Source organism: Mobula hypostoma, chromosome 12, assembly GCF_963921235.1.
Source record: "Mobula hypostoma chromosome 12, sMobHyp1.1, whole genome shotgun sequence".
NCBI lineage: Eukaryota > Metazoa > Chordata > Chondrichthyes > Myliobatiformes > Myliobatidae > Mobula > Mobula hypostoma.
The window spans coordinates 29866194-29881549 of record NC_086108.1 but is presented as its reverse complement, the minus strand read 5'-3'; the positions used below and the strand labels follow the sequence as shown (position 1 = coordinate 29881549).

General features: G+C 40.0%; 1 protein-coding gene across 3 annotated transcripts in view; it reads right to left on the bottom strand.

The window, feature by feature from the left end:
- The window catches only part of rgl1 (ral guanine nucleotide dissociation stimulator-like 1), a 299811-nt gene that overhangs the window by 123316 nt on the left and 161139 nt on the right, over nt 1-15356 (bottom strand). The window contains exon 1 of one of the 3 annotated variants that reach the window (XM_063063770.1): nt 3409-4078. The exons of the other annotated variants lie outside the window; for them this stretch is intronic. Within the exon in view, the coding sequence (XP_062919840.1) occupies nt 3409-3609 (201 nt within the window). The 5' untranslated portion in view covers nt 3610-4078. Of the gene's footprint in view, nt 1-3408; nt 4079-15356 lie in introns of those variants that run through there. 3 annotated transcript variants of the gene reach the window in all.

Sequence of the window (15356 nt, the reverse complement as noted above, 5' to 3'; positions counted from 1 at the left end):
CTTAAAAATCAAGGGGCAGGAAATTTAGCAAAAATCAATGACCAAAATGTTACAAGCATCAGCTAAAATAGGAAAAGGTGTTTTCAATGAATGTGATAACCAAAGCTATCTCTTTGTACTGAACAGTTAAACGCATCTTTCAGTGCAAAGTAAAAATTATTGTTACTTGACTTTTTTGATTAGTTTATTAAAATTGAATTTTTCAACATCCATTGTCTTACTTTTAGAAAGAGAAAGATAAAGTCAAACACACATATAGCTGGCATCCTTTAAGATTGGTGTAAATAATTGTACTGAGTAAATTAAGTGCTTTTGGAGTTGTCCTTGTGAATGCAGCTGCCAACTCAAGCACAGCGAGCTCCCATAAACAATGAGAGTGTGTTTTAGTTATTGGTTGCAAATGGAGATTGCTTCAAGCTCCATGGAACTGCGTGCAAGGAAAATATCTTGGATTCACATCCAAAAGACTGTAGAGATATACAAAAATGTACTGTCTATGAGATATCTAGAGGTAGTATTTTCTTATATACCAAGATACTAGACTGCTAACATAGATCAAGGGTTTCCAATCTTTTTTATGCCAGGGACCCTTATCATTAACTAAGGAGTCAGTGGACCCTAGGTTGGGAACTCATGACCTAGGTTGTTTACATCCAAGCGGTATACGAACTACAGTCTTGCCTCGAAAACTCTTCAAAGTGTTACTCTAATTGTGTATGATAATGATAGTTTCAAAGCGTTTCAATGATATCCAGGCCAAGGTCTCAAATGGAGCAAAAAAATGGTCGAAATGGAAGCAAGCCAAGGCAACAACAGAAGAGACATCCAGTGAAATCTGTTCAGTAACTCAGCTGGGGCATCAATAGAATGTAAATTAATGTTCTGCTGACTGGACCCAATTGAACTTCCTTCATCTCCCCAGGTAAACTTGTTACCCAAAACTTAACAGTTGAACTCCTAACAGTATCTAAATATGTAAAATATATATAAAATAATATCCATTTTCATATTGAAGATAACAATCTTGCATATTGCCTTGTGAACCTTACCAGAGTCAGCTTATTGAGATCTCTACACTGCAGTTTGCATGCTTATAGACACAAGTGGTGGCCATCATGGGGGAGAAAAACACACACACAGTTCTGTTTCAAGAGTCATTGAAATAATCAATAACATGTTTGTTTCTTGCAATTGTTAGGGATAAAGAATGAAAACGTACAAGGGTGCAGAGAAAACACTCAGAAATAATGACACTAGGATGCCACCATTTGGACAAAGATGGCACATTCCTCAATAGTGCCCTCAGGACATTTAAAAAATCCTTCAAATCATTGTCACAGTCAAGGAAAAAAAGGAAAATTTCACACCAACACTAATGAAGTCCAGGAGTTCCCATGGGTAATCACGAAACCACAATTTTCAGCGGTGTATAAATGGCATGTTTTTAAGACTGCTGAGCAGATTAATATCTTTCCTTTACGATGGTTCTATTTGTCCGTCATGCTATCCTAGTCTGCCCACAAGTTGCAGAACATCATTCAAAACTGATTAGTACTAACAATAATTCATATCAAGTCTACTAACCAGCCTAGATAACAGAAATCAACAATATTCACACTAGGTTAAACAGGCTAGAGACACTAATATCTACTATAGGAGCTGAATTTCAAATTCATGTTGCATTAACATAGAAAATAAAGCAAATATTATGCTCCTCTGATGTGTTGATTTTCTAAACTCACATTTTGCACAAGTGTTCAACCCATTTACGAAATACACAGCCTATCTTTCATGGAAGGTTAGTAGAATTGATGAAGCAACTTCCACATGGTCCATACCTCCAAGCTCCATCTCATTTCTCAGTGGACAAAACAGTGACTGTAACAAGACCCCACTGTGAAATGGGTTACCTGGAGTCTCTTCATTTGACTATTGTTACCCCAACATAAAGCAGCCACTGTGAACACAAAGAGGAGATTTAGACTGGCTTCACTGAACTTCCACAATAGCTGAATAACAATGGAGGAGTTCCTCTTCTCCCATCACTTTCTCACCATTTCCCTACCCTCAACACACTCCCAAGAAGCACAAAAGCCTTAAATCTGTTCTGGAATTGCACCCATTTCCCCTCAAAGGACAGGATAATATGTAGCCCTAGAATACAGCTTAACCATAACAGTCTAAAGCAGAATGTTTTTAATCAAAGATGGAACCCCAAACCGTTCCAATAGCTATCTACACGTCGCCAATAAAATTGTTTATAATTTATAACACTCGAATGACGTCGCACAAAGTATGCGCTTTACCTATCTAATGATTGGGGTAGTTTTCTGATTGGCATTCAGAGTGCAAGGATCAAGATCGAGGAAAACCGGTCAGCAACGCACTGTTGATATTGCAAATACTGCGGCTCCCCTTCAAATCTCAGGCAAGGAGGTTATTTCCCAGATTTTTCTTTCTTTGTCTCTCAACCAGCTCTCAGCAAACCAAGAACTCTAAGGAATCTGCTGTCGGGACCTCAACTATTGCAGTTCTTTATTTCGTTACTACGTTCCGTTTGAAATTCAGCCGATTACTGGCCAGCACGTTTGGTTTCGTCCTGTGACCTGTGAGCTGCGGAGATTCTCCATTCATCCCGGAATGCTGACAACGTTAACATTCACAACATGTGACTAGTTAGCGTTTTATAACCCGTCGCATGTTGCCGCAAGCGGAAACACTTGCTCTTCCTAACATCCGAGAAATGGCCAAGTTTATGAAGACTTTGCTGTGCGGACAATCCCCAACTAAAATTATTACCGAGTTTACTATCCCAAAGCGCTACAGTAAAGATACAAGGCAGCACAATAGCCCCCTCGGTTGCTGCAACGCAGAACTGACGAAAGTCCTGCTTTAAGTATTTACAAGACCTTTTCAAAAGCAAATACGGACTGTTCGGTCCTTTCATTTTGACAAAGCGAGCATCCCACGCGGAAAAAAAACAATATAATAATATCAGCACTGATTGCCCCGTGCCCTAAAAGCAAAGGTTAATTAACAGGCAGAGTTTGTCCATTTAGTAACCACCCGAATAAGCCCCAATTTCCATATCATCTATTACAATCAAAATCTCTAAAGGGAGGCAAAAATTACACTGGAGGTTATGGATACATGTAGCCACATTATTATAGAAACACCAACGCCTTAACACTACCCCGGGCCCCTTATGGAAAAAAACAATTGAAATGCCAATTTCAGACTCTTGAAATATCACGCAATGCTGACTTTTGTGACTTGCAATAAACAATCGTGAAGAGAAAGAGGGGGGAAAACACCCAGTGAACGTTGCTTCAGTGCGCTCAGCAGCACCTCAGCACAATGAACCATGCCCCGTTGTCCCTCCAGCCCACCGCCCAGAAAGACACGTACCGGCGAGCTGCTTTCCTCCGGGGACCTGGCTTGATAGTTCTGCAGGGCCACGTTCGGTTCGCCGAGCAGTTCCAGCACCAAGCTCTGCTGAATGTTGCGCACCGCGGAACGCTTACGGTCGAACATACCGTGAGCGCCCGCATCAGGGGTCCAAGTGGAGGCGGCGGCTGGCAGCAATTCCACAGGTAACGGGGAGATCATTGGAGACGGCTTCCCAAAAAAATAAACACCTATCTTTTGAGGGAGCGGGTGTTGCGTTCTGTTAGGGAGCAAAATAATAGCTACAGAAACATGGTGCTAGAGTGAAGTGCGTGATGGATGGAGTGGGTGCGGAGGGATCCCTCGGCGCCGGGGTGTTGCAGTTGCCTGGCAGCGCGGCTGCTTGACAGGTTGACAGCTGCCTCCCAGCCAGGAGCGGCAGATTGACAGCTGCCGCCCGGGCGTCGTCTGACGGGTGACTGACAGCCGCCGCCGCCTCTGTTGCCGAGGCTCGGGCTGCTCAGCCCCGCTGCCTGGATTACTTCACGCTCAACTCCCTTCTTCAAAAGGAGGTGGGAAAAACTTTTTCATCTACTAGCGGTGATGTCATTGCCCCATTCAAATGAGCGCCTTGCGTGCGTGTCTTGGCGTTTATTAAAACAAACCTCACCAAGGCGTAAAAACCTGGGGTGGATTTTTGAAAGAATGGGAAGTGGGATCCAAAGTTGCCTAGTAATGCAACATTTCGTCGCTACCTCTAGCCCCATAAAATGCTCTTGACAAATCAGCATCCTTCATCTAACAAAAAAAAATCATTTGCAAGGCTCGGTGGCCTCCCCTTTTAAACAATTGCCAATGAGATACTGGGGCATCACTGAACAGTACAGATTTGTTTGTTGCAAGTGATTCACCAGGATGTTTCAGTAATAAAGGGAGCGACATGATTATTACACTTAAAATTAGTTTCGTTTTAGGATAAGGGGATTTCTTTTGATACCAAATTAGAATGGCAGATTTTCTCTCCCGGAAAGAGTTAGACAAGTTTTGATTTCCCTAAAACCCAGGAGGTTCTCATTGTCGCTAGATCCCAGTCAGTACAGATTGGTACTAACATCTACTTGATGACAATCAATCATACCTCACGGATGTTACGTGCAGCCACGACTGTGTGTCTACGCACAGCTCCAGTGATATCAATTAAATTTGCAGATAGCACCATTATCGCTGCCATCAAGGAGGCGTGCAGGAGTGAAATAAATTGGCTGGTTGAGTGGTATTATAACAGCATCCTTACATTCAGTATCAGTAGGATAAAGACATCGATTGTGGACTTCAGGAAGGGGAAATCAAGAGAACACACCTCAGTACTCACTGAGAGGTCAGTAGAGCAGCTTCAAATTTCTGGGGGTCAATGTCTCAAAAGATCTAGCTTGGACCTAACATAGTGATGCATTCATGAAGGCAGGCCAGTAGTCCTACTTTAGAAATTTAAGATTTAGTTCATCAAAGATATGCAAATTTTTATATCCAGTGGAGAGCATTCTGACTGGTTGCTTCATAGCCTGGAATGATGCCTCCGATACACAGCATCATAAGAGGCTGTAAAGGGTTATATAGTTATTTCCATCATGGGCACTACCCACCCCAAGAGAAGACATCTTGAAGAGCAGATTCCCAAGGCAACATCCATCTGCAAGGACTCGCATCAGGGGAATTTGCTGCCTTCTCATTACTACCAGGTATATGAGCCTGAACACTCACATTCAATGATTCAGGAACAGCTTCTTCCCCATCATCTGATTTCCAAATGATCTATGGACACTTTTTTTGTAGTATTTTGTAACTTTCAATACAGTAGTTTGTTTTTGTACTGTACTGCAGCTATAAACAATGATAATGAATCTAATTGTCACATTCAATATTTCAGATGATGATGCTTTCTTTCCAGGTGACCCAAATGAAACTTTCCAGTTGCTATCGTGGGCCACTTTCACCAAAATTTGACTGGAGTGGGGATTGCAAGGACACTCAAAGTTATTCCCAACTCTATGAAGTGAAGATACTGTTCTTTTATATAGGCTTTGCCTAAGAACACAAGGTTTATTTGCTGGGAGGGAAAGAGAGGCTGAAAAATATTTAGTAAAGCTTATTGGGAGAATGTCTTGGCTTTAAACAACCATGGCTGACATATCAAAACAACTTAAAGTTAAAGAGAGGGCATATAATAGAGCAAAAATTAGTGGGAAGGTAGAGGATTGGGAAGCTCCTAAAACCAGCAGAAGGCAATTAAAAAAGCTATAAGGAGAGAAAGGATGAAATATGAAGGTAAGCTAGCCAATAATATAAAGGAGGATACCAAAATCTTTTTCAGCTATATAAAGATTAAAAGAAGTTGAGAGTAGATATTGGACCAGTGGAAAATGGCGCTGAAGAGGTAGTAATGGGGGACAAAAAAAATGATGGATGAACTTAATGTGTATTTTGCATCCATCTTCACTGTGGAAGACACTAGCAGTGTGCCAGAAGTTTGAGAGTGTCAGGGGGCAGATGTGAGTGCAATTGTTATTACTTGGGATAAGGTGCTTGGGAGGCTAAAGGTAGATAAGACACCTGGACCAGATGGACTGAAAGAGAACACCGAGGGTTCTGAAAGGGGTAGCTGAAGAGATTGTGGAGGCATTAGTGGTGATCTTTCAAGAATCACTAGATATTTGCATGGTTCTAGGGGACTAGAAAATTGCAAATGTCACTCCACTTCAAAAAAGGGAATTGGGCCAAGGGAAGGAAATAATAGACAAATCTGTTGGAATTCTTTGAGAAAATAACAAGTAGAATAGACAAAGGAGAATCTGTGGATATTATGTATTTGGATTTTCAGAAGGCCTTTGACAAGTTGTTGCATATAAGACTGCTTAACAAGATAAGAGACATTGCAGGAAAGATACTAGCATAGAGGATTGGCTCATAGGCAAAGAATAGAAATAAAGGGAGCCTTTTCTGGTTGGCTGCTGGTGAACAGTAGTGTTACATCGGGGTATGTATGTGCACTGCTTTTTACATTATGTGTCAATGACTTGGATAATGAAATTGATTCCTTTGTGTCCAAGTTTGCAAGTGATACAAAGACAGGTAGATGGACAGGTAGTGCTGAAGAAGTAGGGAGGCTGCAGAAGGGCTTAGACAGAGGGCAAAGAAGTGATAGATAGAACAGTGTCAAGAAGTATATGGTCATGCACTTTGGTAGAAGGAACTAAAGCAGAGCCTATTTTCTAAACAGGCAAAAAAATTAAAATATCCAAGGTGCAGAGGGACTTGAGAGTCTTCATACAGGGCTCCCTAAAGGTTGACTTGCAGGTTGAGTCAGTGGTGAGGAAGATAAATGCAATGTTAGCATTCATTTCACGAACACAGGAATATAAAAACAAGGAATAAATGCTGAGTATAAGACACTAGAGAGGCTTCACTTGGAGTATTATAAGCAGAAAGGATGTGTTGAAATTGGAGAGGGTTCAGAGGAGGTTTATGCAAATGATTCCAGGAATGAAAAGGTTATTGTATGGGGAGTGTTTGGTGACACTGGGCTTGAACTCACTGGAATTTAGAAGAATGAAGGGAGATCTTATTGACACCTGTTGAATGTTGAAAGGCTTAGATGGAGAGAATGTTTCCTATAGTGGGAGAATTCCAGGATCTGAGAGCACAGCCTCTGAATAGAGGGATATTCATTTAGAACAGAGTAATTTCGTTAGCCAGTTGGTGGTGAACCTGTGGAATTCACTGTCACAGGCAGCTGTAGAAGCCAAGTCTACAAGTCAAGGGTGTATTTAAGTCAGAGGTTGATAGGTTCTTGATTAGTCAGGACATGAAGTGTCATGGGGAGAAGGCAGGAGAATGGAATTGAGAGGGAAAATGAATCAGCTGTAATGAAATGGTGGGGCAGAGTCGACAAGCAGGATGGTCTAAGTCCACTCCAATTGCTTATGGTCTACAGGAAATTATACTGATAAAGAAGAAAATTTTATACCATCTCACCCCTCCATTCACCATATTTTATGGTATCGCTGAACAGAAATGTCAATTATAACTGAATAATTGTGTTTTAAGTAGCTTGTGGCTATTACAAACAATTAGCATTATTCAATAAATAAAATCATCTGTAACCAAGCAACTTGATAATACTGTAACCAATTAAATTTCCACTGGGAGAATACACATTCGCCCAAAAATTTAAGACATTACATCTGGGAAGAATTCCAACTGGATGAGCCAAGTTCTGCAAACATTTTACATCCTTGAAGACCCCTCCACACCCTCAACCACCCCTACTTTATTACTTCCTGTCAGTCAACTTGTGTACAGCCTAGTGTCACATTATGGACTTTTAATCAAACTACAAATAAGCTAGCTATCTTCTGCATTTATATTTAGTGTTTATCATTATTATTTTCTTTATATTTTGTTTTGTATTGCATCAGATCTGGAGTAACAATTGTCCTCCTTTACACTTGTGTACAGGCAAAGATATTAAACAATCATGAATCTTTAGTTTCACTTGTTGAAACTGTACAACTATAGGTCATAGGCACTTGCAGCTCTCCACCAGTTTATCATTAGTTGCATTTATAATTGTTTAAGAGGTGAATTTTAGCTTTAAACTACCATCTTGTAGTCACTGAAATTATGGAGAACTGCACATATTACAGAAGCAGCCCACTGAACTCAGAATCTATGCCAGTTCCTAACAGCAATTCAGCCATTTCAACTGCCCATCACCCCTGAAACTCTCAAGTGAGTATTCTATTCACCTGTGAAAGCTCTAACCATTTCATTTACCTTTCATGGAATAACCTTTTGATCATAGTTACCCAACTCAGGAAGAAAACCTTTTCTTCACATACCCTTATCTTTAGCTCAAAGTTGCAAATCTTCACCAGACCAATCCTCCTCTATTGGAATCTGCTGTGCTTTCATACACCTCTTTCAAGTTGCCCTTCAACCACCTTTGGCGCAAGATGACAACCTCAGCTTTTCCAGTTGAGCCTTAAGAGAAATTCAAGATTTCATATGATCTGCAAGACCACATACTTCAATGACAATAAGAGTGAAAGAAGACCAAAGGAGAAAAGGGGGGGGGGGGAAATCTCAATATTTAGTCTGGCTTCATTAGTCATACCTTCTCCCCATACATTCAAATAAATAGAAAAATGAAGCCATTTAGTCATGTCTGCCCCACTATTCAATAAGAGCACCACCATTTAACCTCAGCACAACTTTCTTACATTAAACTCAGTGTCTTTAATACTTAAAACGTACAACCCTGAATATACTTGAGATTGCATCACCCGCTTGGGCAGGGAATTCCAAAATTTTCACCATCATCTGGGTAAATGATTTAATTTGTCCAAAGTGTTTGACCCCTATCGAGAGAGTGGCCCTTATTCTACACTCTAGGCAGGGTATGTTTCAGCTCCACATTTGTTGTGTATGTACAGGACTGGACAGTTTTCACCTTTCAGAGAGATCCCTATAGTTCCAAATACTAAAGACAGTTCAAATCTGATTAATTGCTCCTCATGTGACAAACCTGCCATTCCAGGTGAAACAAAATCTAGTGAACATTTTCTCGAAAGTATATACTTTTCTAGAGAACAGTATACAACTTGACCAAACGCATTTCATTCCTGAGAAGTTCACAGTGCCACAGCTGGTAGAAGCTGCTATATGGTTCAATCCTAGTCCTAGGTACAGTTTGTATGGAATTTTCCCTTTCACCCCGTGACAGTGTGGGCTTCCTCCAGGACTTCCAGTTTCTAACCACATCCAAAATCATGCAGGCTGCTGCAGTAACTGGCCACTCCAAGTTATCCAGTGCTTATGCAGGTGGAAACTTAGACGGGGTAAGAGTTAAGGGAATCTAGAGAGAATCAATTGAATAAATGCAGGATATGGAAAATAAGATGCTTTATAGTCAGCACAGAGTTAATAGTCCCAAGGCCAAGAAACAATGTAATAATGACTAGATAATCTATCGTGCCAGTGTTCCCGATGCGGCCTCCTCTACATTGTTGAGAAACATCGTAAATCGGAGGATCGCTTCAATGGGCACATCCGCACCCCACCAGTCACAAGTGGGGGCTTCCCAGTGGCCAAACATTTTAATTCCCATTCTGGCGTGTTGGTCCATGTCCTCCTCTTGTGCCAAGATGAGGTCACCCTCAGGGTGGAGGAGCAACACCTAAAAATTCCGCCTGGAAGGCCTCCAATCTGATGGCATGAATATTGAATTCTCCTTCTGGTAAACAATTATCTACCCCCCCACCTGTATTCCCCACTCTGACATTTTACCTCATCTCACCTGCCTGTCACTTCCCCCTAAGTCCATTCCTCCTTCCCTTTCTCCCTTGGTTCACTCTCCTCTCCCATCAGATTCCTTCTTCTCCAGCCCCTGACTTTTCCCCACCCACTTGGCTTTACCTGTAATCTTCCAGCTAGCCTCCTTCCCCTCCCCACCACCTTTTTATTCTGCTATCTTCCCCCTTCCTTCTCGGTCGTTAAGAAGCATCTTGGCCCAAAATGTTGACTATTCATTTCCACAGATGCTGCCTGATCTGCTGAGTTCCTCTAGCATTTTGTGTGACCAGATAATATGTTTTAGTGAGAAAAAGCACACTAGTTCAAGTATTTGGTTTTTCACCATGGAATAATATCCCCTTCTCTAAACAAGATTTATGGAATATTTTACATCATCTACACATCTGCATAAGTGTATAGATATGGAATTGATTCTTGAACTAGAGGAAAAATTGCACAAAAATGCACCAATAAATGAACAGTTGAAGATATGTTAACACAGGAAAGATGGATGCTTTATGGTGCAAGCAACCAACTTTTAGTACTACCAGCCTAAATTATGTAATCATTCTCCAGATTGGGAATCAAACCCACAGCCTACTAAGCAATGTTGTGATTGATGCAAGCATTCTGCTGAGTTGCATGTTCCAGATGGAATTGCTGACATTAAGAGTGATTATCCATCAAACTCCATGCCAACCAATTAACCAACCAAAACTGGACTTTCACTTGGAGACAAATCATATGATTAATTTGCTTCTGCTCCTCCCCAGGAAGCAGGTGTCAGAACACCACCACTTAGAATGACTTGGCATATGGAAATCCCTGATACAGCACTTCATCATCGCCCTTTGACAGAAAAATACATACCACCAGTATGGAAACTTTTAAAAAGAGTCTGAATCAAATTAAAGTTCAACTTTATACAAGGCCACAGGGAAAAAGTTGAAATTTACCCCAAGTATTAATTCAAAGCAGAATAAAACTAGGCGTCAGCTCTCTGCACACAAAAACTACCAATGCCCAAGAACAGACAAAGGAGATGAATGCAAGCCCATTAAGGAGTGTATTTGAATGATCTATTAGCCTGACCCTTGCCAAATCCAACAAGTGTACTGACTTTAATTTGCAATATCATGCAGGTGGTGTATTGTAATTTGTTGATAATGATAACATGAATAATGTTGACAGTAAAACAAGGTCATGGACTGAGGGACTTAACAGCTACACGTTAAAAAAACCTTATCCTCCCAGCAATTTCACAGTTTCTAACTAGTTACAGTACTTAATTTAATATTTATTTTTACAGCCAGAGAGATGTTGATTGAATTTTTTGGTCATTTAATAACAGCAAGCCTACCAAAATTTTTGTTCATATTATTGGATCAAAGATTTATATGTAAAAAGTGTTTCACTGTGGCCATTTCAATTTCTATTCAGGGTCTGGTTTCCTTTACATTGGGTGGGCTTGCTTTATTGAACAAACTGTATTTAGAGAAGGCAGTTTTTTAAAATTAATTTTAGAAAATGCAATTTAATTTTAAATACTACTATGATTACAGCTACTCAGGGTCGGGAGTAGACTGTAAGCTTATTCTGCCACTTGCCAATATGATAGCTGATATTTTGCCTGTTTGCATCACCTCATCAGAACTTGGCTGATTAATTTGGCAAGGCATTGGTTCAGGATTCAACAATGGCCCCAATGGAAGGGATAACAATGTGGCTAGTACGGGACAATTGAAATGGTATTTTGTTATTTGAAGTGGGCAAGTTTCACAGTGCAGATCTAAAGCCACAAGAAACACAAGGATGTGACAACACTGGACAATTCCACATTGTGAATCTTGCAGCCATAACAGGAAGACCGCTTCTTCTCTAGCCGATGCAGTTCATGATTTGAGAATATTTGTGTTAAAATATACAGTGCGAAGAAAACTGCTTCAGTTTCACAAATGTCTTTCACAAGTTCCAATGATTATTGCTTACACAAAGTGAAACCTTTAGGTATTTACGTCAGTCAGGCCCATACAAATTCTTTCGAAGAACTACCCAAAAGTTCTGTTCCCTCCGTCCTCAATCCTGCACATTTTCACCTTTATCCATTTCCCTTAACTGAGGGTATCTGCTTTCTATATTATATTATTTCATTCCTATTCACTGCTAATCACAACTTATTGGACTTGTCTTTCTTCTCATTATGGTACTGCAACATTAAAAGCCACTTCAAAAGTCAAGCCAACCATACTTAGCTAATTGACATAGTTAGTTAAACATTTAACCATTGGTCACATGCTTCAAAAATATACTTCAATACACAAAAACTAGCAAGAGGTGTGGATGGCCATTCAAGCCAAGTTATTTATATTATGTACCTAGAAAGGCTTAAACAACTTACTCTGAAAAGTCAGGGTCACTTTTCAATATCAAAAGTTGCAAATTCTGTCATCGTTTAGCAGTTGTTTGACCAGAAAGCCAAACCAGAGACTTATTTCTATTTTCAATTATTCAAAGTAATCAGTTTGACGTTATACACAAAGTGATCACTGCTGCATGTAAATGCCACAGAAAAGAAAACAGAACAGTTCCCAAAGTTCCTGGCAACTTTAATGTCAAATATTAATTTAAATGCAAAATTTTCAAGTGTGCACTTGGTTGACAAATATCCCTTCTGAGGAGGAGGGGGCACTGTACAAAAACAAGCTCATTTAAATCTATATTTACTTAATCAGGCAATCACAGTAAGACAAATATTACAATGTACTTCTAAACTATGACTCGCCCCAGGCAAAATGACTGCAGGTTTTTTTGACTTATGCTTATTGTTGTAAATTGTTCATAGAATTGAAAAGGCCTTGGTAAAAACTGCCCTGGACTCCATTTGGTAGCAAGGTCTCTGCATTTTGTTCTGTAGGAACATATCGTACATAATAGCTGCAACATTAATATTAGTCACACTTTAAAATTATTCACCATACAACAGTTTTGGAATTGGAATTTTGCAGCATAGGTGAGGCCAGTTAGTCATGTCTGGGAGCTTTCCAAAAGACCCAGTATGTTAATCCATTCTCTCAAAGGGATATGATTTCATTTTGAATAAAAGGACAACTTCACCCAAGCACTGGCTATTACATCAAGAAAAATGCTATCAAAATGTGCCACTGGACGTTGTATCTGATATTTTCAATATCTTTCAAAAGAGACTGGGACGGGTACATGGATGGCAAACATTTATAGGGATGTGGGCCACTTTGATAGGCATCTCGATCAGTTTGGACAAGTCTGTACCTGTAACCCTATGATTCTTCATAACTGAATTCTACTTGATATTCTCCAAAATGTCGCTGCATTTATATACTGTTCTTGAAACATAGGAGGAGGGAAATGGCCAGCAAACGTTCAACCAAGATTGGATCATGTTCTTTGGAGTTGAGAAGAATGGAGAAACCCAACAAGACATCAATATCTATACTGATATTTGAAGAAAGGATGCTTAGTGGAGGCCAAGGTATTAAGAATCCAAGGAATTGGACTTTTGGACCAGGGGATCCTCACCCGAGGTCCACAGGCCTCTCTGTTAATGGTAGAGGTCCATAGCAAAGGTCCATAGAAAGGTTGGGAACCCCCGTTTTAGACGGATGCAAACATCCTGCAAACCTTGAATCCTATGGCCGTTCAGATGTGAGTATAGTCAGGACTGAGATAAACAGTTTCAGAGATATTTTAAAAATTTGCCTTGAATTACAAGGTTCAGAAATGATCTTACTGAATGGCAGAAAAACATGCCTAGTTTATTTCTTAGCAACCTTCACAAATTTTAATTAAAAGCCTAAGTTGCTCAGTCATGTATGGGAAAAGAGAAAATGTCTTTATCTTTTCCCAGAGGCTCAACATTCTTCATGCATTGACACATATTTACTCAAAACTAAACATTATGTTTTAACAACATCCCACCTAGCATACATTCAGCTATTACTATTTCAATTCTGGATTTTTAATGACCATTTTTGGATCTCAAATGCATTAGCATGACTAAGGATGCCACTGACACAAATGTTGCACAACCTCAACTGGAAATGGGCATTTGTACCCTAACTCATTAATTAGATTGAAGTAATGAAACAATCTAGCTTACATTAGTGAAACACTAGGGCAATTTTGCATTGTTGGATAATGCCATGCTTAAGGACACCTTAGAGAAATGTAATGACAACCATAGTTTTCTGTTGCTGTGACACAGGCTATATTTCCCTGCAGAGGAAATGCCAATATTTAACTCAAACAACACTAATGGAATTCAGTCATTACTACAGTGCTTGAGAGGGAAAGACTAGTGTGAGTTGGCATATATTAGTTGCTGAGGTTCTTGCGTTACAACAACTATACTTCAAGATATTTCATTTTATGCAATATACTTAGTGTATCCTGAAAAGGAACAGTAAAGTGCAGTATTTAAATGTAAGCCCTTTATCCAAGGTTTCCAAGTATGTCATTCTCAGCAAATTCAAAACCAAATTACGCTGACAGCTTCTGGAGTCAAAAATAAAAGTCAATTAAATTTGTTTCATAAAGTTAGACAGATCCTGTGCATGGGTGTTGGAAGGCTGAAGCGATCTAAGTAGGTTTAGTAATGATCCCTGAGCAGGAAGTTTCATGAAGTACCCCTGTAAGGGCCTTTACTAGAAAAAGGTGGTATCAACATGGATAAAAGCTCAAGAAAGGAATCGCTCAAGGTGAAACAGAAGAAAACGTGTGTTGTGTATATAGTTACATAGATGGACTGAAGATCAGTTTATGATTTTGCACAGAATGAATCACTACAAGTTTTTCAGAGCAGCAGACACCTATTTGAAAGATTTTGATCTATAGATGGGACTATCAGGAAGGGTTAATGCCTAGATCAGTTGGCACACATTTAGCTGTTCATGATCCAATGTTTACTTGTATCTGGGAGATAGTGTAAAAGGGATATGTCAGAAATAAGGATAAATTGAACATCAAGCTCAATTTTTAAATGCAACGTAAACTGAAGGCATACCTATAAAAATAGAAAGACATTTTGCAATTGAAATGGAAGTCACCTGTTGAGAAGCATGAGCATCCACCCTAGAAACATCTTCTTCTGCCTTTCAACTCACTAGTGAGAATAGGCCATCAACAACCTCTTTACAGATCAACCTATCTTGTGCATATCTCTCAAGCTGTGACCATGGCATTCTCACTCTCCTGGTGTCGGTGAACACTCCCCTCCTCCATGTGGACTTGGGCCTACCTCAATTTCGCTTGCCCTGAGGATTCCATGTGAGAGCTTGTCTGGTGATACTATTTGGGGGTTTCCTCAACGTGTGTCCTATCTAGCACCACTTCTTTCTCTTGATCTCTGCCTCCATTGGTGTCGGGTTGGTCCTTTGCCATAATTCTGTATTGTTCACATAATCTGTCCATGTTAGCCCCAAAATCTGACGCAAGCATTTGTTGATGAAGGGCTGGATTTTTTCGATTATTTCTGATGTCAGTCTCCAAGTTTCAGAGCCATATAGGAGAACAGATTTGACATTTGAGTTGAAGATTCTCAGTTTGGCTCTTAACCTTAGTTTTTTTGCCATCCAAACTGGACA